This window comes from Gigantopelta aegis, chromosome 2 (genome assembly GCF_016097555.1).
Source record: "Gigantopelta aegis isolate Gae_Host chromosome 2, Gae_host_genome, whole genome shotgun sequence".
In the NCBI taxonomy this organism is placed as follows: Eukaryota; Metazoa; Mollusca; class Gastropoda; order Neomphalida; family Peltospiridae; genus Gigantopelta; species Gigantopelta aegis.
In genome coordinates this window covers 42385162-42410665 of record NC_054700.1, presented here as the reverse complement: position 1 = coordinate 42410665, position 25504 = coordinate 42385162, and the positions used below count along the sequence as shown (strand labels likewise).

Genomic DNA, 25504 nt, shown 5'->3' with positions numbered 1-25504 from the left:
ACCACAGGTGTATACTACTCTCCACATCCGTCAAAGTTTGTTTTGTTTAATGACACCACTAGAGCACATTGATTAATTAATTATAAGCTATTGGATGTCAAACATTTGGTAATTGTGACACGTAGTCATCAGAGAAAACTCACTACATTTTTTCTAATTCAGCAAGGAATCTTTTATATGCACTTTCCCACAGACAGGATAGCACATACAAAAGCCTTTGACATGTTGTGGTACAATGGTTGGAACGAGAGAAAAAAGCCAATCAGTTGAACGGGTCCACAGATGTGGTTCGATCCTGCAATGGAAGCACCTTAGGTAAGCAGTCAAATGACTGAGCTAAATTCTGCCCCACATAATTAACAAACATCCACAGTAATGTTGAATCATTTATTTTCATGCCTTCATCTTTGAATATATACTCACACTATAATTTATGAAATGTATTCAACACACACAAACACTTGTACAAAACAGTATAAAATATCAACCTTTCAGCAACATACGTTATCCACATATATACAAAGAAAATACAATGCAGGCATTAATTTTCGAGATTTTTTTTTAGGATTCTGCAAGAATCATAAAATGATGTAATCTACAAATTTTGCGATTCCATCTCATAATTTTACACTTCTGACCCAAAATGTGGTATTTGTAGAAGTACAGAATTCTGTTTAATTCGCAGCTTGCAAGGTATGTTGTTCTTTTTCTATATGGATGGGCATTTTTTATATACAAGATAACACATGATACATGTACTTTGAATCTACAGATAATAAATATACCACAGTAAGCAATCTATCGAAATACATTTCCTAACGTAATGAAGCAACTTCATGGGAATAAACGAAATGGCAAAATGGAGCTGTAGCTTACATCATCAAGAAACATAACAACCTGCACAACTTCCATCACAGGCTGGATATCCTAGGGTGTTTTAAATGTTAGAGTTGGGGAGAAATGGGGGGAGGTGCGGAGAGGGAGATAAAGTGAGGGAGGGATGACACCAATGTGCCGGAATACTATTCTATGTACATGCTACACATATTTATCCAGAATCAAAATATTATGTTATTATTTCACCCATTATTAAGTATCCCAGTCATGGCTTGGCCAGCCTGATCACCCGACATGAATCCAATTGAACATGTCTGGGATGAGCTCGGAAGATGTGTCAGAAACCGTGTTAACGCACCTCAGACACTGCAGGCATTGGGACAGGCGCTGGTGGCTGAATGGAGGTGACTTCCGGTTCAATGTTTCACACGATTGCTGAGATCCATGAGAAGATGGTGTCGGGCAGTTACCCAAGCCCATGGAGGTCACACGCGATACTGACACTGCATAATGCGTTCATCTGAAATCATGTGAATGTTGATTTGGACCTCCTTCAACATTTCAAGCCATAACATGTTACACAATTAAACATCGCAATGACATATTGTGTTTTGCTCTTTATCACATCCCTCCCATCGACAAATGTCTGCATTAATGAATATACATATCGTTGTGAGGTTATCAGAGAACAAATAATGTGTGTCAAGTTTTTCAGTTTGTTCAGTAGAGATGATTTTTCTTTTTTTTATCTTTTAAAAAAAAGTATTATTAAAATTATGGTGATACCAATTTTTACCGAGGGCTACCAGATTTCATAACCTGGTAGCCCGGTGGGCTACCACTGAAAAATGTTAAGGTCAAGGCCTGGATACAGTAAATTGTTTGGTTGTAGTGCTAGCATATGTATGTTCGATGTAATACTTTAAAATGAATGAAATCTGCAGAACCAGCTGCTAACAAACATAATATATGTTCTAGTTTTCAAACAGTTAACCCCCCAAAAACTGAAAATGTTTACTTTCATATAATGCACCCCTATTCAGTTTTGTTTGATTCTTTTTTCTTTTCTTTTTTGGTATTTTATTTTTCCATTAAAAATGGTTACTTTGTTTTGCTACTACATTTGAAATTGGTTAAACAGTCACCTTTGTTAAAATGCCATTTTCTATTCTTTAAGCAACTTAATTCCAGTTTAAACATAGAATAATTATCTTATATACGTAGTTTACATATAAAATAACACTTTTACTAATTATTAGTATGACTTTCACATATGCACAACACAGACTATTCAGCATAAACTTGATAAAAAGCAAGCACACCATGACAATGTTTTCCGAGGCATAAAGATCATTAAAAATTTAACATGTTTACAAATTTAACAATAAACCAAAACTGTTTTACACTATGGCATTTATAGTTCATTACTAGGCACTTCCTTAATAGTAGTATTTTTAATTCAGGACTTCATCTACTTTAAAAAAAACCTACAACTTGATCCTGAGATTTTATCTCAAATATCGCCAGCATAAACTGTCACAAACCTTCTTACTAATTAACATTGTGGTTTATTCTTTTCATCTGACAAAAAAACATAAAACAGTGTGTAGTTTATATACAACAGTTAATAATACCAATAGGCCTCTGAGAATAGAAAATCTACAGGTTACACAAAAACAATGAGGTAACCCATTTCCATTTACGGGTTACACAAAAACAATGAGGTAACCCATTTCCATTTATGGGTTACACAAAAACAATGAGGTAACCCATTTCTATTTACGGGTTACACAAAAACAATGAGGTAACCCATTTCCATTTACAGGTTACACAAAAACAATGAGGTAACCCATTTCAATTTATGGGTTACACAAAAACAATGAGGTAACCAATTTCCATTTGTATAACCCATTATGACCATGTACATCATGTCCTACATTTTATGCTCAAACAGAAAATAGGTCATGCAAAACAAGGCTTGCAAAAATGGCATTCACTTTATGCTATTATTCACATGCAATTTGTTGTAGCAACTGTAATCGTATGTGTATATGACTAATGTTGTTCCGATTTATTAGATCGCTTAATAAGAACGCCCCTAAAAGCATCGCGCTGGATTGGCCATGTCATCAGAATGTCTCAAACAGTGGCACTCCGATGGACCCCTCCTGGAAAAAGGAAACGAGGGAGACCGAAAGAAACATGGAGGAGGACAGTAGATAAGGAAATCTGAGAGGGCAGTCTGAGCTGGGGGCTGCTGGAGAAGCTGGCAAAAGACCGGCAGCAGTGACGCTCTCTGGTTACAGTCTTATGGGCTTCTTAGCATGAAGGGGATTAAGTAAGTAAAAGCATCGCATTGATGAAATGATTAGTCATGAAATTTTCAGAGGCATAAAATAAAATAGACAAAAATGTTAATTCAAAGATCAATTTTTTTTAAAATGACAATTTAATAACATTCAAAACTTGATCCATCATATTTCCATAAACACAAGACCAAAAGATGAATATTTGCATAAAATACATAAAGTACTGCTATATGTTGAAAACTTACTACATAAACTCTGGGTAGTCTTGAAACACGTGACTAAATTAGAATGACCTAAAAACAAATTTGATACAATGCCGATATGAATGACAGTAATATACCTGTTAAACGAAAATAAAAATTTGAAATAATTCTCAAATATCGAATCACCAATGGCATTTCAATACAGGTCTAGATAAATTATGGTAGAAATCTTGCAATCGATTATATACAGATATCACAAACAGTTCTGCATCTTGCTGTAGTAATGGATGGCTGAGTTGCAAGATGAACAAGTTAACAATGTCAGAGGAGTTTAGTTTCAGTGCTGACTTGTGCGGTAAATGGCTCCAAGCACTGCAAGAGTTCCTGCAATAATACTTCCAATAACCAGAGGCATCTTCCACCACTAAAAAAATAAAAAATACAGTATATACATAATGATGATTTAATAATATATTTTTTAGGATATTAAAGTTAAAAGTTTCTTTTGTTTAATGACACCACTAGAGCAAATTGATTTATTAATCATTGGCTATTGGATGTCAAACATTTAGTAATTTTGACATAGTGTTAGAGAGGAAACCCGCTACAGTTTTCTATTAGAAGCAAGGGATTTTTTAATATATACACCATCCCACAGAAAGGATAGCACATACCACAGCCTTTGATACCAGTCACGGTGCACTGGATGGAATGAGAAATAGCCCAATGGACCAACAGGCGTTTTTAGGATATTACAAACTTTATAAGATAATGACATGATAGGTGAGGATCATATGCCTGAGGAGCTTTGGTTGTCGCATCGATCCGTTTTCCCCATCTTGTCTTGTCTGTGGGGAAAGTGCATATAAAAGATACCTGCTTGCTAATGGAAAAATAAATTAAGCAGGTTTCTTTTACGACAACTTGTCAGAATTACCTAATATTTAACATCCAATAAACAATGATTAATTGATCAAAGTGCTCTAGTGGTGTTGCTAAAGAAAACAAACTTTAACTTTTATCATAAGCTTGAAAATTAATGGAAAGATATGTTTAGCAACTTCTCAGCACATATGAAACTATTGCTATTTGGTGTCTAACTTGATTATTGTGTTATACTGACAAATGATCTAGAAAGTCAGAAAGGAAAGAATGAATGAATGAATGAATGTTTAACAACACCTCAGCACAAAAAGAAAATCGGCTATCAGATGTCAAACAAAGGTGAGTGATGATCAACATCAATTTAAAATTCCAAAATTATTAATAAAAATAGTGTAAACAGCTATACATTTATGAAAGCTACAATAAAGGATATTAATATTAAAAAAAAAAAAAAAAGGAAATTCACTGTTATAAGATGATCTACTTTTACTGAATAACAGCAATGATGGATCTTTCAAATACACTACTGTAGACAAGACAGAACATACCACGGTCTTGGAAAGAGTAGCACTATAGTCAGACAAGAAAGGAAAGGAATATTTGTTTAACGATACCCTCAGCACATATTAAAATACGGCTATTTGGTATCTACAACATGGTTATTTCAATATTTGATTGAGAAAATAAATGATGGGATGCAACGGTTTTGTTCACTGCACACATTACAGCTTTGTATATAACAGATATGTACATCTGACTGAAATACAAAATAACTGAATGAACATACATTTAAAGTTTTTTTTTTTTAATGACACCACTAGAGAACATTGATTTATTAATCATCGGCTATTGGATATCAAACATTTGGTAATTCTGACATATAGTCAAAATTGAATGGAGAATCGATCCTCAATATTTCAAATCAATCAATCTTAATAAAGCACAAGATTCTTCTACATGCATGGACAATTTTCCCCACCTTGTTTTGTTTCTTTTTGGGTGTGTTTTTATCAACACCCATCATGCGTCGGTACATCTCTTTCTGGGAGGCACTGTCTTGCTTTATTTTTCTTGTGACCCAGGCAAGCTCTCGGTGAAGCATCTGCATTGATGATAACAAAGAAGAAAGTATTAAAAACGTATACTAGATTTTAGTATAGATCTGCCAAAATTCCTGACGTTTAAATATAGAAATGAATGAAATTTAATGAATAAATGAATGAAGAAGGAGTTATTTATTTAACACACTTAACACATTTCAATTATGGTTATATGGTGGCGAACATGCGGTTAACAACCACACAGATGAGAAAAGAAATCCACTGCCACCACACAATAGGCAGCAAGGGATCTTTTATATGCAGCATCCCATAGGCAGGATAGTACACACCACTGCTTTTGTTACATCAGTTATGGGGCACTGGCTAGAACGAGAAATAAGGATCGATTCTAAACTTTCTCACTTGGCTACATACCACCCTCAATAAATCAATGAAGGAAGGAAGGACATTTTTTATTGAACGACGCACTTAATGTTTACGGTTATATGGCATCGGACATATGGTTAAACACCACACAGGTATTGAGAGGAAACCTGCTGTCACCACTTCATGAGCTACTCTTTTCGATTAGCAGCAAGGAATCTTTTATATGCACCATTCCACAGACAGGATAACACATATATGATATACAGCCTTTGATTACCAGTTGTGGTGCACTGGCTGGAGCAAGAAATAGCTCAATGGGCCCACCGAGGGGGATCGATCCAAGACCGACAATGCATCAAGCGAATGCTTTACCACTGAGCTACCTCCCGCCTTGAATGAATGAATGAATGAATGCCCCAGCATGAAAATATCCATTAACAATTGGGTGTCAAACAAAGACAGGTCAATAATAAATTGTAGACATTAAAACAAAATTTATATTAACAAACTACACTCAGAAATACAATACAAGTACCAATGACAAAGGGCATTTCACACAATAATACCAGGCATCGAAATAAGTCGAGAATGGTCGTTCAGGTTACCAGGTGGTTACCACATGTAAGAAAAGACATAAATTTCAACGTTTCGTTTCCGAACGTGAACTAGACAATGTATTCTGGACTTCCGCATTTCATTTTCTCATAAGGAATTGCGTCGAGGTACGTGTGCACTTGTGCAATTGCAAGCAATTTCGACAATCTGCGTTAAAGCAGCACCCACTAGATAAATTTATTTCCGGCTTTCGTTTCTCGTACCGATGTTCGCACGCACCGATACAATTTCAGAACGTTCATAAATACATACAATACAATTGTATACTACAATAATCATCAAGCACACATGTACAGGCGTTAAATGTAGTAGCAACAGGAATTCAATTCTAACTTTCATATAGTTGTGGTTACCTATATTGTGGTAACCTGTAAATGGATTACCAGACACAATGCTTATTTCAATGCCGGTAATACCACAGTTCATATGACATACCTTTGACTGCGGGTCCAATGAAAGGGCCTTGCGCAAATACGGCTCTGCATTTTCACAATCACCCTTACAACTGTATGACTGCAATAAAAATGGTTCCAGTTAGTGTGATATGCAATAATTCCATTATCTGACATCTAAATTGTAACAAAAACAGAAGCAGAATATGACAAACTAAAATTAATATAAAAAGGAAAGGAATGTTTGTTTACCGACATCCTGATCACCTGTTTGATGACTGGATGTATATTAGAACACTATAAATAGACACAAATTTCAAAGAGACTACAATTCATGATCATTAGTAATACCTTTCCAATTCTGAAAAGAGCTTTCACATTGTCTGGTTCATTGGATAAGACTTTGTTTGAGGACTTGATAGCAGCATCGTACGCCTCTATCTGAAAGACAAAGTTACATGGTAGTTTGTTTTGTTTAACGACACCACTAGAGAACACTCATTTATTAATCATCGGCAATTGGATGTCAAATATTTGGTAATATTTTACATATAGTCTTAGAGAAAGAAATGTTTTATTTAACGACGCACTCAACACATTTCATTTACGGTTATATGGCGTCAGACATATGGTTAAGGACCACACAGATTTTGAGAGGAAACCCGCTGTCGCCACTATATGGGTTACTCTTTCCGATTAGCAGCAAGGGATCTTTTATTTGCGCTTCCCACAGGCAGGATAGCACAAACCATGGCCTTTGTTGAACCAGTTATGGATCACTGGTCAGTGCAAGTGGTTTACACCTACCCATTAAGCCTTGCGGAGCACTCACTCAGGGTTTGCAGTCGGTATCTGGATTAAAAATCCCATGCCTCGACTGGGATCCGAACCCAGTACCTACCAGCCTGTTGACCGATGGCCTAACCACGACGCCACCGAGGCCGGTATATATAGTCTTAGAGAAGAAACCTGCCAATTTGTCCATTACTAGGAAGGGATCTTTTATATTCACCATCCCAGACAGGTTAGCACATATCACTGCCTTTGATAGACCAGATGAAATAGCCCAAAAGGCCCACCGACAAGTATCGACCCTAGACTGACTGTGCATCAGGCAAAGGCTTTACCACTGAGCTATGTCCCGCCCTCTGAAAGATCAAATCATAGCCTGTGCATCACTTCCAACTGAACACCAGTCAAACCACCTTGATCTCATAAAATCATAATTTGTCCTGAGTTAATGTTAAAGAAGTGATTTATTCTTAGTGTTTTACCTAGAAATTTGTCAAGACTAAACACTTTTAGGGCATTTCAGAACACTTTTTTTTTATATTAAAGGCAAACAAATTAATTGAAATAAAATTAAATGTAATTAATGTGCTTGCTTTAATTAATATTTAACAAGGATATTTTATTAATTAATAATATTTTAATTAATATTTAACAAGGATATTTTATTAATTAATAATAATTTTTTAAGTGTTTTATAACAGGCCCCTAGCCAATGGGGGGGTCAGTCGATCCCCCTTACCGGTGACTTTTTCCCCCAATATGCCCCCAGACCCCCCATGCATTACAATATCAGACAGAAAAGCACATCCCAAGATCTTTGATGTACCAGTTATGGGGCTCTGGCAGGGACACTGAAAAGTCCAAGTCCAGCGAGGGAGATCAGTTCTGCAACCCAATGAACCTGGGCCTGTGCTTATAAAACTTTACAGTCTAGACTCAAATCCATAATGACGTCACACGCATACAATGTGTCTGGTGTTATCACGGCGTTAAGAGTCTCAGACTACTGAGTCTTGAGCTCAAGCCTGAAGCTGTCATGCAGATAAACAATGGAAACACGTCACCTTTAGCTGACACGCGGCCAAGTTGTTGTAACACTTGATCTGACTGTTTGACAAGTTCTTCAGTGCGTCGGGATCCACATTGTGTGTACTTGCCTGGTGCTCAAGAATCCTCAGAGCCCTACAAGTTAAAATTATAAATATGGATTGAATATTGAATTAAAAAAACATACTATGTTAACAGATTTTATTATACAGTTATACAAAATCTTTGTTTAACACAATCAAATGAAGAAAATCTCCCAAAAGAATATAACTTAAAAATTTTGTTTTTCTTCTCGTTCTTCGTTAGTCAAATCATCAGACCAGTCACTCCCACAAAAGAGGCGGTGTTCATTAGTTCAGTGACTGTTCCAATTTTGTTTTTTAAATGATTAAAAGAACTGTGCATTGGTTTATGCAGACATAGCGGTTTAAGGAGAGCTATCACTCTGGCTCTTCATCAATGCTCCCCCAACACCGAGTTGTATTTTGCTCAACTTTTTTAATAAAATACTACTACTTTGAATATCAATGCACAATATATATATGGGAAATATAACAATATTTTATGTTTCTTCTTATCTTAAATGGCTCCCCATAATCTTAAGTTATGGGAACAATTAATCACTCCTCTCAAGTCTTTTCATTGTTTATAAGAATTCTAAAACTGACCTACATAAGCTCTCAATACAAATTTATCTGAAATAATATTTACAAACAAAATTAATTGCTATTATATAAATTTCTTAATGTCCTTTTTGAAGCAAAACTTTATACCTTCATCAAGTAAGATGGAAATTAGAATGGGATGCAGAACATTTTGAATTGTTAGGAATAAAATTTTCAGTTTGAAAAAAAAACAAAACCCAGTGTTATACCTATTTTATAAAGGACTGACTTAACAATGTAAGAATGAGTTGTACGGACTTACTTAGTGTACGAGTTTATAGCTGCTTGGAATTCTTTTCGGGAAAACAAGTGGTTACCACGTTCCCTCTTAGCTTCACTGAAAAAAAGAGTTTTAAAATGAACATTTTAACACCTTTGAATAATCACAATATTTTTTTTTTTAATTCAAACAGTAATTTACAAAATGCTTAATATACGGCTTTATGTTTGTCAAAACTTGTAACCAAAAATTCTGATTAAACCAACCAATCTGTGTTTAAAGGTTCTGTTGACTATTTTTCATCTTGAAATAAATCTTGGTATTGTAGAGCCTACTATTAATCAATTCAGTAGTGGATAGTTCAACTGATATTAGTGTTCGAGATTAACGGTATCCCAATATCCCGGGGATACCAGATTTTAATTTTGGATACCAGTCTTCAAGAAACAAGTATCCCACCGGGATACCATATAATGTTGGGTTTTTTTTTAATCCTGAGTTTTTATTTTTCGTTGAAACTATAAAGTCGTCATTTGCCAGCTAAGTTAAGTAACAGTATTTTCGAGCTCATACCCAGTCTAATGCTACGCCATAACAATATTTTCCCTAACTCTTACTCGAAGTGCTGTTTGCCCATTTCGTTTGATTGTGAATTCTGCTATTTCGATTGTGATATCAGTGTAGCAATGGGCAGGGCACAAAAACAGTGTCGTCCAAGTGTGTTACGATGTGGGATACTAAATTCTCGGGTGGGATACCAGATTTTGAAATGTTAGTATCCAACTGGGATACTGCCCAAAACTTTTAAATCTCGAACACTGGAAATATATATATATATATACTGTAACATCTGGGCAATGTTGTGTAAACAAAACACTGAAACCCAGGGATGATAATAACATTGGATAAAAGATTTGAAAAACTTTGTCTTGACCAAGCTTTTAAGGAACAATTTTGAGGCAGTGGTAAAGTCTGGCATTCTGAAAGCAAACTGATATTTTTCATCTTTGAGAAGCAAAATACTTGATCTTTATCACAAGTTATAATGTAAACTATTTCAGTAGAGATTCTTTTCTCACCCTTTCTGAGTTCTCTCTTCGACTGACATGGAATCCAGGTCTAAGCCAGGCTCTTTCTTAACCAGCTCCAGTGTGTAGATGATGGCTGCATCACCAGGAATGTTGTCTCTGAAATATTGTATACAAAACAAACTTTAAAGACAGCAAACAGCTGCAATATAATGAACACAATGTGCTCTATGTATAAAACCATTAAAGGGACAGACCCTAGCTTTTAAACACTAAGGCATATTTTTCACCTAGACCCTAGTTTTTAAACACTAAGGCATATTTTTCACTTAGACCCTAGCTTTTAAACACTAAGGCATATTTTTCACCTAGACCCTAGTTTTTAAACACTAAGGCATATTTTTCACCTAGACCCTAGTTTTTAAACACTAAGGCATATTTTTCACTTAGACCCTAGTTTTTAAACACTAAGGCATATTTTTCACCTAGACCCTAGTTTTTAAACACTAAGGCATATTTTTCACCTAGACCCTAGTTTTTAAACACTAAGGCATATTTTTCACTTAGACCCTAGTTTTTAAACACTAAGGCATATTTTTCACCTAGACCCTAGTTTCAACCTGTAAAAATGGACACTAAGTTTGGTTAATTTACAAACCTGTAACAAATTTGGATACAACAGAGTGAAACAAGAGTCTGTGATGTTGAAATACCCTTAAAAATAGACTAAAACTCGACTCCATAACCGTCACTTCTCAGACGCATTTTTAAAAATATTAAAAATACATTTTGTGGTGTTTGAAACGAAACACCAGGATGACCAGAAACACTTCGGTTGTATGGAAATGGATAATCTAAGCAATGTTTGATTTTAGTGATCATAAATGGCTCTAATAGTGAAAAATATGCCCACATGTTTAAACACTTGGGTCTGTCCCTTTAAAGAATTATGTAACTTGGAGAAAGGTTGTGACCAAGAATAGAAATGTGTTCCGAGGACAGGAAAACAGATACCACAGCCTTTGATATACCAGTCATGGTGTACTGGCTGGAAAGAGAAATAGCCCAATGGGCCCACCGATGGGGATCGATCCCAAACCGACCGTGCTTTACCACTGGGCTACGTCCCGCCCCCGGTCAGTATATAGTTGTGTTTCTTTTACATTGTGTGGTTGTTTAGCACGGGCCACATAGAATGTAGCACAATCAAACATTTATCAGATTAAACCAACCCTTGCACTCACCTCCCCACTGAGCCGTAAGCATACTTGCAATGTGTCACCAGTTCACAGATCTCTCCCATATCCATCAACGAGACGGCAAGGTCCCACGCTGTTTACACAAACAATGAAAACCGAGTTAATCACAGGACTCAAGAACTAATCTTACATCTTACCTCAAAATACTAAATAAAGCAGGCATAATATAGGATTTTATAACAGAGATGACACATAACAGACATACGTCTTTTGGTGGTGGTGTATTACACAATTTCAAACTGTATACAAAGCAATATAATTGAGTGCCAAATTAAAGAAAGCCCCTTTTTCTCTTACACGTATGCAACTACATACACTTGCAATGCTTAAATACTTGCATTTAAGAAAAACATTTTTGTAAATTCGGCCTTTATGTGCAGTGGCTCATAAGTCAACTTACCAATTCTTGATTTTTTTTAAACTGTCCTTATATTATTGTGTCCTTTATTATTTATCAATATTACATTTTAGAAAAATAAATCACAAATTATAGAATAAAACAAACAGTGTAAAAGATAAACCCTGCAAAGAACATGTCTACACTTATTGCCACCCATGAACAAACTTCATGTATCCAGAGTTAAAAATTACATTTTACCAAGAATGTGGAAAATTTTAATAGAATTTTGACAAATGAGATGTTGTCCTGAGCTTTAATCAGGTACAAAGACAGGGGAAAACTTCTTGCACTGTTAAAACTGGGAATACAGAAGAAAAAATTATGAGGTTTTCGTCCCCATGGATTGGTGGATTTGTACCTTGTATGACATCTCCATCTCCCAAAATGAAGGACACAGATTCAAACTTGTCAATCACAGTTCCATCATCCAACTTTCCCTCGGTTTTTAAGAAAACAGTTTCTCCAGCCTTCGGTCGACTTGAGCGACCTTCTCCAGACTTCAGAACCTGAATAATGTATAAAAAATCTGTTAGAAACAGGGTCACTAAATAAATGAAAAATGGATCAGGTTTAAATACAGGGCACATTCTGCCTTCAAAATCTTGATTAGCGATATTTCTAGTCAATGGTTTATGATTGTGTAGCGATTCCGCAACTTGCAACAAAATGTTCCCGGTTATAATAGCATCAAATATACAAAATTTAGCAAACCAACACTGATAGAATAATTGTGAAAACCGAAACCGTAAAACCATTTCTTTAAACTTAAAACAGTCCAAACCTAACATTTATCCTAAAATGGCATTTTTCACCAGTTCAGTTTTACTTTTTAAATTCCTTTTAAACTTTAAATTTGAACTGTTAAAATGATTCAAACAAATTAATAGATTTAATTTAAAGATATAACATAAATATTGCAAAACCATAACACAACTTGCCTTCTTTTTGAGAAGGCCATTTCCAAGTATGTCCATCCATTCATCTATGGGATCGGATTTCTCTTCCGTGGGATCGGTTTTCTCTTCGGTTGTTGCAGTTGTACTGTCCTCATTCTGTGTAGACTCTGTGCTCGTGTTTTCAGCGTTCTGCGACTCATCCAGTCCATCCTCTCCTTGTTCATTCACTCCATTCATACTTGCATCCTCTGTTCTAGAATCATGATAACTTTCTTGGGCATTACTGTTAGAGTTCTTTTCTACTCCGATATCTTTGCTCACTTCGTCAAACTTGGGTAACTCTTTGTCCATCATACTTTCAGAAGTTGTATTCACCACACTGCCAGCTTTATTGGATAGTTCTTCAGGCACAGCATTATCGTCAATTAAATCGGAGTTCAAAGTGTCATTATTTTCTCTTGCATTCTCGGTACGCACATCTGTTGTAATTTCATCACTACTTATCTTAGAATTTTCAAGTTCGGTTTGCTTTTCTGGTACATTTTTGTTATTTGTTTCATTATTCTGTTCAGGAATGGACAATTCGGTTGACTCAGTCTGTGTAGTAATTGATCCTATGTTTTCTACATTTACAGAATTTGACACATTACTGTCATCATCATCACCACCTCCAGCAATAGACCGGTTCTCTGTAAAAGAATCTGCATTACTAGAATTCACTTCACTGTCATTCACTTCACCACCCACAAACTCTTTAGAAAATGGAATTTTTGCAGAAATATCAGCAGTGGCTGGTACACTTGGAAATGTAGGACTGTCTGGTTGCTCATCCTGTGACAAATGCATCTTACTTCTAGAATCATTGATGGCTGACTGGTTTTCATCTAGTAAACTGTTATCCGATTGGTTGTTCATTTCTGTCTGACCTTCACCTTGTAACAAGTCTTCAGACTTGTGATCCATGTTCTGGTGGAAAAAACAACAACATAATAATAAAACAAAATTCATGGTATGAGTAACAATATTTATCAAGGGATGGGTGTTTAAACAAACATTACTGTAAGTGAATAAAATTTGTTGGCATTAAAATTAATAAAAATTATAACGGCACACATTCGTATTCCTATTATCATCCAAAGATGTAAAAATTAACTTGAAATGACTTAAATATTCAGGACTAGCTCCGACACTCACCAAATTCACCAATTGCGAATTTCAAAAACAATCGGCAAATTTTATTTTAATTTGGCAAAATAATTTCATGCAATAATTGATATTTTGTTACAAAATAACTGGATTTCTGCAATTTTTGAAGTTTAATAAATAATTTGGCAAAATTTTCTGCTGACCCAGAGCTAGCCCTGAAACTTAACAATGATGAGATATAAATTGAAATAGGTCGGAAGCATCACCACTCAACATTTTTTTTTTAAACAATATTTATTCAAATAAATAAATACCTTCCCACGAGATGATGTTACATACTGTATAAATTTCAATGAATGACACAACAATGGCAAAATGTATACATCTGGTGTACATTATCTGCCAGTATATCATTTGTACATTTGAAACATGTCTACATACAACAAAATAACCTTTCAGTTATCAGGGCTCGACCGTAACGGTAGGCCGGCGTATTTCAGCTACTGATTTGTTGCTCGGGCTACCAGATGTCTAAACCCAGTAGTCCGCCGGGCTACTAGATCTTTTTGGCACATCCAGTTACTCCGAAACCAACAAGATGATTAAACACCTAAATAAAAATGAATTATTTTGCTTTTTTTTCAAATTTATTAAAATTATGGGGCTACCAATTTTTACTGAAGAGTACCAAACATTATAACCTGGTAGCTTACTGAACCTGGTAGCTCAGTAGGCTACCACTGAAAACAGTTAAGTTTAAGACTTAGTCATGTTTAAAAAAAATTGTTATAGGCAGACTCAAAATTTCTGTGGGTGGACCATTTTACCCACAGCAATTGTTTTTTAAATTGCCATGGTAGACAAATTCTTAAGTTCGAATGAAAGAAAACAATTTTGATGATCTTAACACATTTTCATTACAGTTGTATGATGTAGGACATATGGTTAAGGACCACAGAGATAGCAAGAGAAAAAAAACTAGCTGCCACCTTCTTTTCAATTAGCAGCAAAGGATCTTTATATGCACCATCCCATTTGTGGAGCACTGGCTGGAACAACAAATAGCCCAATGGCGAACACCCAGAAATTATCTCCCCCTTAGAGGTCGCGTCATCACTATACACCCTAGAGTCTTGCTTTAAACAGCTGTTCAGTAGTGTGATTTGAAGCCACTGGTCGTATAAAATTACTTGTCCACCTCTGTATGAACAGGAAAAGTGGTCATATTTTTTCAGACGATGATGCATTGCACAAAGAATGTCTGGACTGCATAGCGGATCTAGTATATGACAAAATACAACAACAACAAAAAACAAAACAAACAGTGAATCGCTGAAAAACAAGGCGTTTGTATGTCACTGCCAAAAACCTATCCATTCTCGGTGTGTGGATTTAAAACAAAATTAATTATTTATATGTTATTTGAATAAAATCTAGTTGAAATATAATTTTTTCTTCCTTTTATGTATGCTATGTGGACATTTGTTTATTTGTGTGTTTTGTTCACTGCTTTTTGGTGAGGGGGATGGTTTAGGTGAGTTCGTCCTACCCCCCATGGCATTGATCATGTTTGTTATCGATTATTTAATTAATTAATTTATTTATTTTTAATCAATAATTTCAGACTAAAAGAAAAAATGTTTTAGAAACAACAATTTTTTGTATTTATGTACAGGGCCAGCGGAGAATTTGAAAGTGGGGGTACTTATAGGGTGCTGTTTGTTAAAAGGTTGTGGTGTGTGTGTGTGAGAGAGAGAGAGAAAGAGAGAGAGACAGACAGACAGAGACAGAGAGTGTGTATACATGTACTTGAGGGCCCAAACCTGTTGGTGGGGGTTCGGAGGCATGCTCACCCAGAATAAGTTTAAATATCAGATGTTAACATAGGGCCTATGACATCTCCAGACTTTTGAGAACAGTAACAGGAAAAAAGAGGAGACCATGGCCCTATCGGCCCTCACCTCTTCCACAGCCCCTAATACACAATTTGAAGAAGAAGAAAATAATAGTTTGAGACATGCAAATAGCATACATACAATATAAACAGAATAGTGAGATGTGGAGTGCCCATTGAGGTGTAAAAACAATTGTTTCTTGAAACTGACCCTACCTAAAAAAAAGAGACTTACCCTGATTATTTTTCCCCATTTTTTTTTAAGTTAAAAAGAGTACAGATGTAGGTTTTTCTTTGGGTTTTTTTAAAGTTTAGACTGGCCCTACCTAATATTTTTTAGTCATGTTCCCAGAATTTTTTTTAGGTACAAGGCAGAATAAAATTTTCTTTTCTTCATTTGTTCATTCCTTTGTTAATCTATTTATAGGGGGCCTATTAGTTGGGTATCTCTTTTGTAAGCTGTAATATGTATGTAGGATGCATTTTCTTTTTATACTAAGCATATCTGAAATTACTGACAAAAACACTACCAAAGGATGCTGTGATGGTGGTGCAAACAAATAACTCCAATGAAAGTGAAAATGCTGAAATTAAAGTAATTGGTAGGAGTAGCCTGTGTGGTGGCCATGGGTTTACCTTCTTGGTGAGTCATTATCTATGACAAGTGTCAAAACCATGGGTCAAAATTATGAAAGCTGTTTTTCTGAAACACAGATGTTTAACACCAAATTTAAAATGTGCTGAGATGTAAACAAATATTAATTTCTTTTCATTATTGGTTATTCTAAAGAGACTGCGGAGCTTGTTTTGCAATGTGAGATTTGATTAAATACTTGAGGCATAACAGAACAAACTGTTTTGTTTTTGCTACTGACCCAAAAACAAACTAACCATAACAAAATACTTTCCAAATTATAATCTAGAATTATTTACATAAATATCCTGAAACTGGAAATTTAATATTTGTTCAAAAAATAAATGTCTTTTTTTTTTTCTGTCTTTTTTTTTGAGAGGGGGGGGAAGTCTCTTTTTATTCTTTGTCTTTTTTATTATTATTGCCTAACTGGACTATTTTGGACAAATGTAGCAAAATCCCAACATTTTATTCTCCAGTGACTGTTTAAGCCTATAACAGTTTATAATACTTTTAGTATGTTGACTACATTGTGATAAATTCTAGCATGGCATTGAAAAAACTCACACTGTTGGACTGAAAATATAAATACCAGATAGGTATTGTTTATGTACAGTTTATCAAATACATGTACATGCTAAGCAAGTGACTCATCATACATTGAACATGAAACAAGCCATGTGTGAATACTGCATGTAATGCATCTCTTGAAATTAATGTAATTGGTGTTAATTGGTGTTGTACCTATATTCACTTTAAACTATTAGTGAACCATAAGTGTACTTTTATATATAATCATAATTATTTCTTGCTGCATCTGGTTTTTGAAATCCACATTTGTAAAATAGCAGTATTTTGTTTCTTTAATTTATAATTTATTACTCTTGCAGCCTTTGGAGAGAAAAAATAGTATAATGTCTAAAGCAGTTTTCAATTGCTGTTAATTTCATTATCAGTGGAAATCATGGAAAGTCATGAATTTTCTTGGTAAATAAGTGTATGAAGCATGATAAAGATTATTTACATTGGACTTTTCTTAATATAAGTACTGAAAAGTATAAAATTTTGATACCGGTAGGTCAAATAGATTTATGTTAAAACAGGCTCAGTGAAATCAGAATTCTTATCAGATTATGTAATTTTGTAATTAAATTATTTACATTAACAAATTATAAATATTGAAAAACAATACCATTATCATTTCTAATTTCATGTAAATGAGTATGAAAAAGCATTGTTATATTTCTACTTACATGTGATAAGAAAAAAAAATTAAGAACAAAAAAACTATATATTTAATATTTTAAATTTCCTATTTATTTTTCATCATTTGAAAATTTAATATTTATTTCTGTAATTAATTTTTTTAAATTTTACATTGAATATATTTATTTACTTATTTTGTTTGGGTTGGGTTGGGTGTTTTTTTTGTTTTTTTTTCATTGAAATAATTTATTAAAAATAATTGTTGACAAATTTGGTTGAATTTACTCTACTCTGCAAACAAATAATTTGTGGTTTTAAACACGTATATCTTCATATTAAATCGTGATAACAAACATTGAATAGTAAATGAATGAATGAAGGTTTAACGACACCCCAGCACGAAAAATACATCGGCTACTGGGTGTCAAACTATGGTAAACAAATAACATTGAATAGAACCCAGAAGTAAACAGCGAAGAATGGATCGTGGCGTTTTACAAATTAAAACTTTATTAAATGCTGTTACCGTTTTTTTTTATTGCAAACACTCAAGTATTATCAGTCAAATATGTACACATTTAATGGTTTTGGCATGGTGGATATATGATAGAAAGTTGTAAGAACGGTAGGGAGTAGCCTACGTGGTTCGGGGAAAAACCCACGATTTAGCTGGACATTATTTTGTTCTTTTTTATTCTTCCATTATTTTTTTTACTACCAACTGCGAAATTTCGTAAATTTTTATTATTTACTTTAATTTTTAGCCGTTCTACGCTTTAGTCACATACATGCTCACAATTAAGTCGGGAATAATAGAGTGGATATACCGATCGGTGCTTTACGACAATACAAATTTAGAAAAAGGAATGGTGTATAATGCACGAGCGCCACCTGTTGGAATGTCTCTGATTGTTCGCCATTAGCCACATATTTGGCAAGCAGTTTACCACAAGGCTACACCCTGTCACCTTTGTACTTTGAAATCACCATTCACAGGCTTATATCCACTTATAAATGGTCCATGTGTGTCTCTCCTCTGACATTGCAAATGAATAAATCTGGGATAGAAAGGAAGGATAAATTTGAAAATGGATGGAATTTTGAATGCATTTTAATTAATAACTTCAAATTAGGTTGGACAACAAAGTAAAAAAATATATTATACACATGTATATATATTTTTTTTAAATTGACTGCTCAGCCAAAATGTTTTCACATTTTCAGAACATTGGAACAATTTAGACAATGCTAAAATAAATAAGCAATTAACTACACATGTTATATTAAATAATATTTAATATAAATTTTACTAATATAAAAAGATTTTTTAAAAGTCTAAATCTGATTCAGCACACTACAGATATCGTTAAAGTAAGAGATGTTGCGAACTGGGATGCATGGTGAGACAAGGTAGTGATTTTTAAACACCTTCCCATCTCCTTAATAAAATTATATAATCTTGCTTTGTTTACAGACATAAAATATTGGCAGCAGACCCACGTCTTTCCAACATAATTACCACCCCTCTCCTTTTTCCTGTGCTTTCTGGAACAACCCTTTTGTTTATAACATGTTTGGCGGGTGTCCATCTGTGCTAAATGCCTGTTTCACACCTCTGCATAACTGTTCTGGCCAAGGGTAAACAGAACTAATCAACACAGAAAAGACGATAGACAGCTTGCATAAAATAATTCAGTTTGTGGCTAAACTGTAGATGAGTCATTGTATGGTTCATTATGTTTAGTGTTTTCCCTAGCTTGTTTTAGCATGGTGCAGCACCGTGCCTCAATAGTCTAGCACCACCTTGCTGCCCTGAGATTATAAACAAGCCTTTTTCACTAATTAATTCTAAAATTGCCTTTATAAAACACCCAAAAAGGTATTATAAATTAATAAAATATGCCTTTTATATCTTTTGCCATTCATTTATTAAAGCAAGCACATAAATTTCATTAATGTTTATTTCAATTAATTTTTTAATAAAAAACAAGTGCCCCGAAAATGGTTAAAATGCCCCAAAAGTGTGTGGTCTATCATGCCTTGCCAAATTTCTAGGGAAATCACTAATGTTTTTCATTTGCTTGAAAATAAACTCTGTGAAAGCTTCATAAATAATGACAAAAATAATATAAAGATAAAATTATGTTCTGAGCTTGATGTAAATTATTATTAGGGTAATTAGACTTATTACTCAGTATTAGGATGTCGCCTAAAAATATTAAATAAAAAGTATCACTAGGTTGTGTGGGGTTTTTTAAAATACATTGAAAAACTTAAAATTTGCTTGGATCTGGAAGGCTATTGGATGTCAAAAATTGATAACTGGATATATTGTCTTAGAGAAGAAACCCGCTACATGTTTCCATTAGTAGCAAGGGATCTTTTATATGCACCAACCCACAGACAGGACAACACATACCACGGCCTTTGATATACCAGTCATGATGCACTGGCTGGAACCAGAAATAGCTCAAGGGGCCCACCGATGGCAGGGTTGAAAAGGCCATTTGGAGAAAATTCTTACTGGCCCTTCTTAAATTCAACTAGCCTTCCAATTATCACATTGAAATTTAACTCCACAGCCAACATCCAAACTTGAATGTTCTTTGTTGAATAATAACCATGTACTTACAGTACATAGTCCATTTGGGCAAAAGGAAACTGATGAATTTGCATGTAACATCATAATGAATAAAGTTAAAATTCATATAAAAACATGTTATTAAGTATAAAACCCATACCAACTCAGTAAAAAAAATATTGAAAAAGACATCCAGAATAAATAAACATGTTTCTTTACAAATTACCATTAAATTATACAGATTAAATCAAATTTTTAATACAGGGATGAAGACAAAATGCTTGAACAGCCAAGGTATGCAGGTTGACTTGTATTGTCTCTGAGTAAAAGATAATGCATTACAAAGAAACTAAATACAGACCTGCACGTTCTTTAGTAACCTAGTCTGGGAATGGCAGCCCTCTTTGTGGCGATGCAAGAGGGATGCAATTTCCTGTAAAGGATTTCACCGAGAGTTGCTGTCCTCCAAAAGACGAGGCACTAGATAGAGATTCATGGAATTATTCACTATTTTGCCAAATGCCCATTTGACTCTCCATTTTGCAGAGATACGACCGTGGTCATGTATTACGGTTTTGTTGTTCAAATTAACTTGGATGTTCCATCAATTGACTTAAAAACTGTATCATAAAAGAAGATTTAACCTATGCAGTTTGATGGTAATTTTTTTGAATTTACAAGAAACTTTTTCACCCAAAAATGTATCCGTCGATTCTCTTTTGATATAGAAAGAAAGAAAGAAAGAAAAAAATGTTTTATTTAACGACGCACTCAACACATTTTATTTACAGTTATATGGCGTCAGACATGGTTAAGGACCACACAGATTTTGAGAGGAAACCCAGTACCTACCAGCATGTAGACCGATGGCCTACCACGACGCCGGTCCAAGCAAACAATAGATGCAAAATTATTATTTTCTGTTTCAGTAAAATGTGTGTGTGTGTGTGTGTGTGCGCGGTTGGATCATTGTAAATGCTACACTAGTAGGTTACTAATAAAATAAATATCGAAAGAAAAATATATCTGTGAAAAAAACTAAAAAAAAACGTACTTGTTGTTTATTACAGTAATCTTTGGATGGTTATGTCATCATGATTTTGTTCCAGAATAATATAAGCTAATTAAATATGATTGATTTTCACAATAACATTGAATAACAATTGTAAAAAAAAAATAGGTCTACTAGATAATTATGGCGTATCCAGTCCATTCCAAAAAGCCGATGCCTTCCAGATTAAAAAAAAATACATGCACTGCCTGCAATATGTTTTGAGTTTTATTTTTAGAAAGACCCAGCCAGACAGTTTGGTGCTGTCAAAATATAAAGTATGTTCTACATGGTATGTCTTCTGCTGCCAGATCTGTAGTTCGCGCCAGCAAAGACGTGGTGTGTTTTGTTACATTCAATTCAGTTTCAGTGCGTTTCTTTTTCAACTGATACCAAACAAGCCAGAACCTAAAATCGATGGTCGCCCAACGGACTATCTTTGTAAACTTCTTAGTCGACCTTACCCAATAACGGGCGAATTAGTTTTACAAATCATTTTGAATTTTGATGCAGTTATGTAGCCTGCTTGATAACGCTACCAGATTCGGGAATTTCAGCAATTTAATATTTATTTCTGAAAATAAAACATATTGCTCTCTTAAAGAGAGTTGCATTATGTGACTGATAAATGACTGCTGAGACAGCCTGAGTTAGACTGAGTTGCCTCAAAAATGCTATGATGAAATGACTTGGAATTTCATAGAAAACATAGAAATAGGTTTAATTTAACAAAGTTCTGAATATGTGAACTTGATGTGCTGACCAAGCATAAGAAAATATTTAAAAACCATTTCAAACTATATTATAAATATTACATTGCGTTACCAGTGACAAAATTTACCTATCCCTAAAATTAGCCACATGGTAAATGCCTCAAATACTTCCCAAAGTAGCCATTGACATCAGATGACATATATATATATTATCATGTGGTCATGACAATCAATGGCTACTTTTGGAAGTGTACTATTCAAGGATCATTTTGTTTTTAAAATCTTGATTAGCGATATTTCTAGTTAACTGATAATTGATTAGCAACTACTGTTTACTGTTTTAAAATTGTGTAGCGACAACAACGCAATAGAGTTCCCTGCTATCAGCTGTAAAAATGGGCGCGACGTCACTCTTTACACAACATCTTTGACAGAGCTCTTTTGAAAATCGTTGTTTGTATTAACACTGGTATTAATGGAATTACAAAATAAATAATCACATATGTGGAAATACGATAAAGGCTTTACTTTAATTTTATTGGTAAACTAATATTTGTGTTGAAAAGTGTGTCACTTTAAGCTGGTGCAGTGCAGAGTGACGTTAAACTTGGTCAATGCAGCAATGTTTGCTACCAAACTTGGTCCAAAGGGCAAGGCACATATTGCTCCAATCATATTACTATGAGAAGTTTGAACAAAGACTTCTTCTACCTCCTACCTAATGACAGTCATTTATTAAATATTGTCACTGGTAAATAAATTATAATTGTGCAAGGATATTTTAACCATTATAATGGGATATAGCTAAAACGGAACCATGCCAAAACGGAACCTACGTTTGCTAAAACAGCACCGAAATTTATGGCTAAAACGGAACCTACAATGGCTAAAATGGCACCATAATTGAATTTTATTTGAAGAATAGTAAATAAGACCAAAAAAACAAAACAAAACAACTTAACTCAAATGAAGTTATTTATTAAAAGAAAAAAGAAATGGTTTTGTGTCACTTCTGATAGTTGCACAAACAATCTTCAGGTCAGGTAAATTTATTTACGTGCTTCCATCAGATAACTGTTCAAGCACGCTCCCATTGGGAGCCGCCTCTGACAAGAGCCAGACGCCAATCTTGCTGAGGAGAGCTCGTGAACTTTTATTTTTCTCAATAAAATAAGTCAAAACAAAGAGACCACCGGAAATTGGAAGAAAACGTGAGCTGTGTATGCATTTCTTAATGTTTACACATTCAATAAAGACAACACTTTTCCTTGTTGTTGTATTGTTCCTGTATTGTTGTTGTTATAATTAACCCCACCATACAGATCCGTCTTAATGCTTACTACTACAAAAACTAATTTGTTTGACCAACAGTGTTAGTGAAATTAAAAATAAGATAAGTTATATATATTTATATATGGTGCCGTTTTAGCCATGATAGGTTCCGTTTTCGCCAACAAAAATGGTTCCGTTTTTGCCAAAGAAAATGGTTCCGCTTTGGCACGGTTCCGTTTTAGCCTGTAACCATTATAACATGTAAGGCAGTGACCCCAGTATTCGACCTGTACCTAGTATTCGACCAGTGTATTTAATTAATTACCATATTCGTTTAAACTGAATAGTACAGATTTTCACAAAGTATTTTGAACATACGCAACAGAGTGAACATTCTTTCTTCCAGAAACGCAATTGCTGACGATAAACATGTGAATGAACGTAAGTATATATTCATCAGCTCGTAAGTATATATTCATCAGCTATAGTGATAATATGAACGTCCGCCATTTTTTCTGTTAACATTTGCAATACTTTTAATCCATTTGAAATCTTTGAAAATGTCTTTAGGCCTAATGTTTTTATTTATGATCAAACAGAGCTGGCAATGCAATGTGACCTCAGTCATTATAATTCTGATCACGTGACCATGTGATCAAATCATGACATATGATAGAGGGTCGCCCCAGTATTCGACCAATAGAAAAGCTTGAGGATACATTCCCAAAATAAACTCCCAAAAACCACAAATGTACGGCGTACGGAAATAAATGATTGAATTGAATCGATATGAAACTGCATCAAATATCCAAAACACATACATATACTCTTAAGTAAGTATTAAATAGAAAACCATTATATACCAATTATAATACAGTCATAATACAACTTAACAACCACAACTTACTATTGAATTTCTAGAACAAAAAACGTGACTGTCAAGATAGGAAATTAAAACATGGGAAATTACCGGAATAGACTGTTTTCTTTCACTCTCTTAGAAAAGCGTAACAGAAAAACTATGAATAACCGGAAAGTGCCCAAAACGGAAGAATGGAATCCTAGTCAACGGCTATAGGTTGGACTATACCAATTCAAATCCCATAGGCGACCATGTTAACGTTTGTGTTTAAAAACACTATATGCAATGTATCAACCAAACTGTGACCCATAAATATCAGTACTACAACCCCTACCTCAAAGTATTAACTGCAGAAAATGGTACCTTTCATGACTCATTTTCGGTATAACCAGATGTTTCTGCAACACCCCTAGTTTCGCACACAATTTTAGTACTTTTTTTACAGGTACCCCATACATGTTCCAAGGACAAGGCTACTTGACACGGTGGTACTACATCAAATAAAATTGCATACATTTTTAGCCCAGATGAAACTAATTTTTTTTACAACCAACACACTCACATTTATAACCAATCACAGGACTTGTGGTGTTAACTTCTCTATCAAAAGTTCGGTGCATCTCGAACTTCGACCCAGCCGGAAATTAATTGGTATAGTGCAACCTTTATCATTAGTACCAATGGGAATTACATGTAATCAGTGATATGATAGAGAGGGCCGTCGGAATCGGAGAGGGGGGAGCTGGGGTGCTTTTCCCCCCATATTTTATCAAATTCAAGCATACTTCACCTATAATGTCCATGAAGACACTAGGAACAAAATCAGACCTATTAGAGCACAATCTCTAATTGTATTATCACTGTGTTGATTCCGATCTTTTTTTCATCACAACGAGTGCCCCACGACTGGCATATCAAAGTACAAATAAAAGAACACTGAATGTTAGTTGGGTTTTTTCGGTAGTAGGTATGGTGGTAACGGGTTTCAAATCTTATCTTTATGGGTTCTAACCATAATGTTCGACGTCAATATAACCATAATAAATTGTGTTGAGTGGTGCATCATCAAATAAATAACTTCTTATCATCCTAACCGTTATCAGAACTACCGCGCAAAATATAGAACCGCAATGCTTAACGAACAAATGACACATTCGGAATCTGATGCTC

At 34.5% G+C, this 25504-nt stretch overlaps 1 protein-coding gene across 1 annotated transcript; it reads right to left on the bottom strand.

The window, feature by feature from the left end:
* Positions 1-373: 373 nt before the first annotated feature.
* Positions 374-24454, bottom strand: LOC121385831 (peptidyl-prolyl cis-trans isomerase FKBP8-like). Its single transcript, XM_041516623.1, has 11 exons — positions 24380-24454; positions 13018-13941; positions 12438-12585; positions 11665-11752; positions 10472-10579; positions 9435-9509; positions 8525-8642; positions 7020-7109; positions 6712-6789; positions 5214-5336; positions 374-3773 (listed from the first exon to the last, which is right to left on the bottom strand). Exons 2-11 carry the CDS (start codon positions 13936-13938, stop codon positions 3687-3689), a joined length of 1836 nt encoding a protein of 611 aa, XP_041372557.1. The 5' UTR covers positions 13939-13941; positions 24380-24454; the 3' UTR covers positions 374-3686.
* Positions 24455-25504: the final 1050 nt, after the last annotated feature.

Coding starts and splice junctions, on each gene's coding strand:
- LOC121385831 (XM_041516623.1), bottom strand. CDS start 13,938: ATGGATCACAAGTCTGAAGACTTGTTACAAGGTGAAGGTCAGACAGAA. Junction 12,586..13,017: donor ATGGCCTTCTCAAAAAGAAG/GCAAGTTGTGTT, acceptor TACATTATTCAG/GTTCTGAAGTCTGGAGAAGG. Junction 5,337..6,711: donor CATTGGACCCGCAGTCAAAG/GTATGTCATATG, acceptor TCATCAATGCAG/ATGCTTCACCGAGAGCTTGC.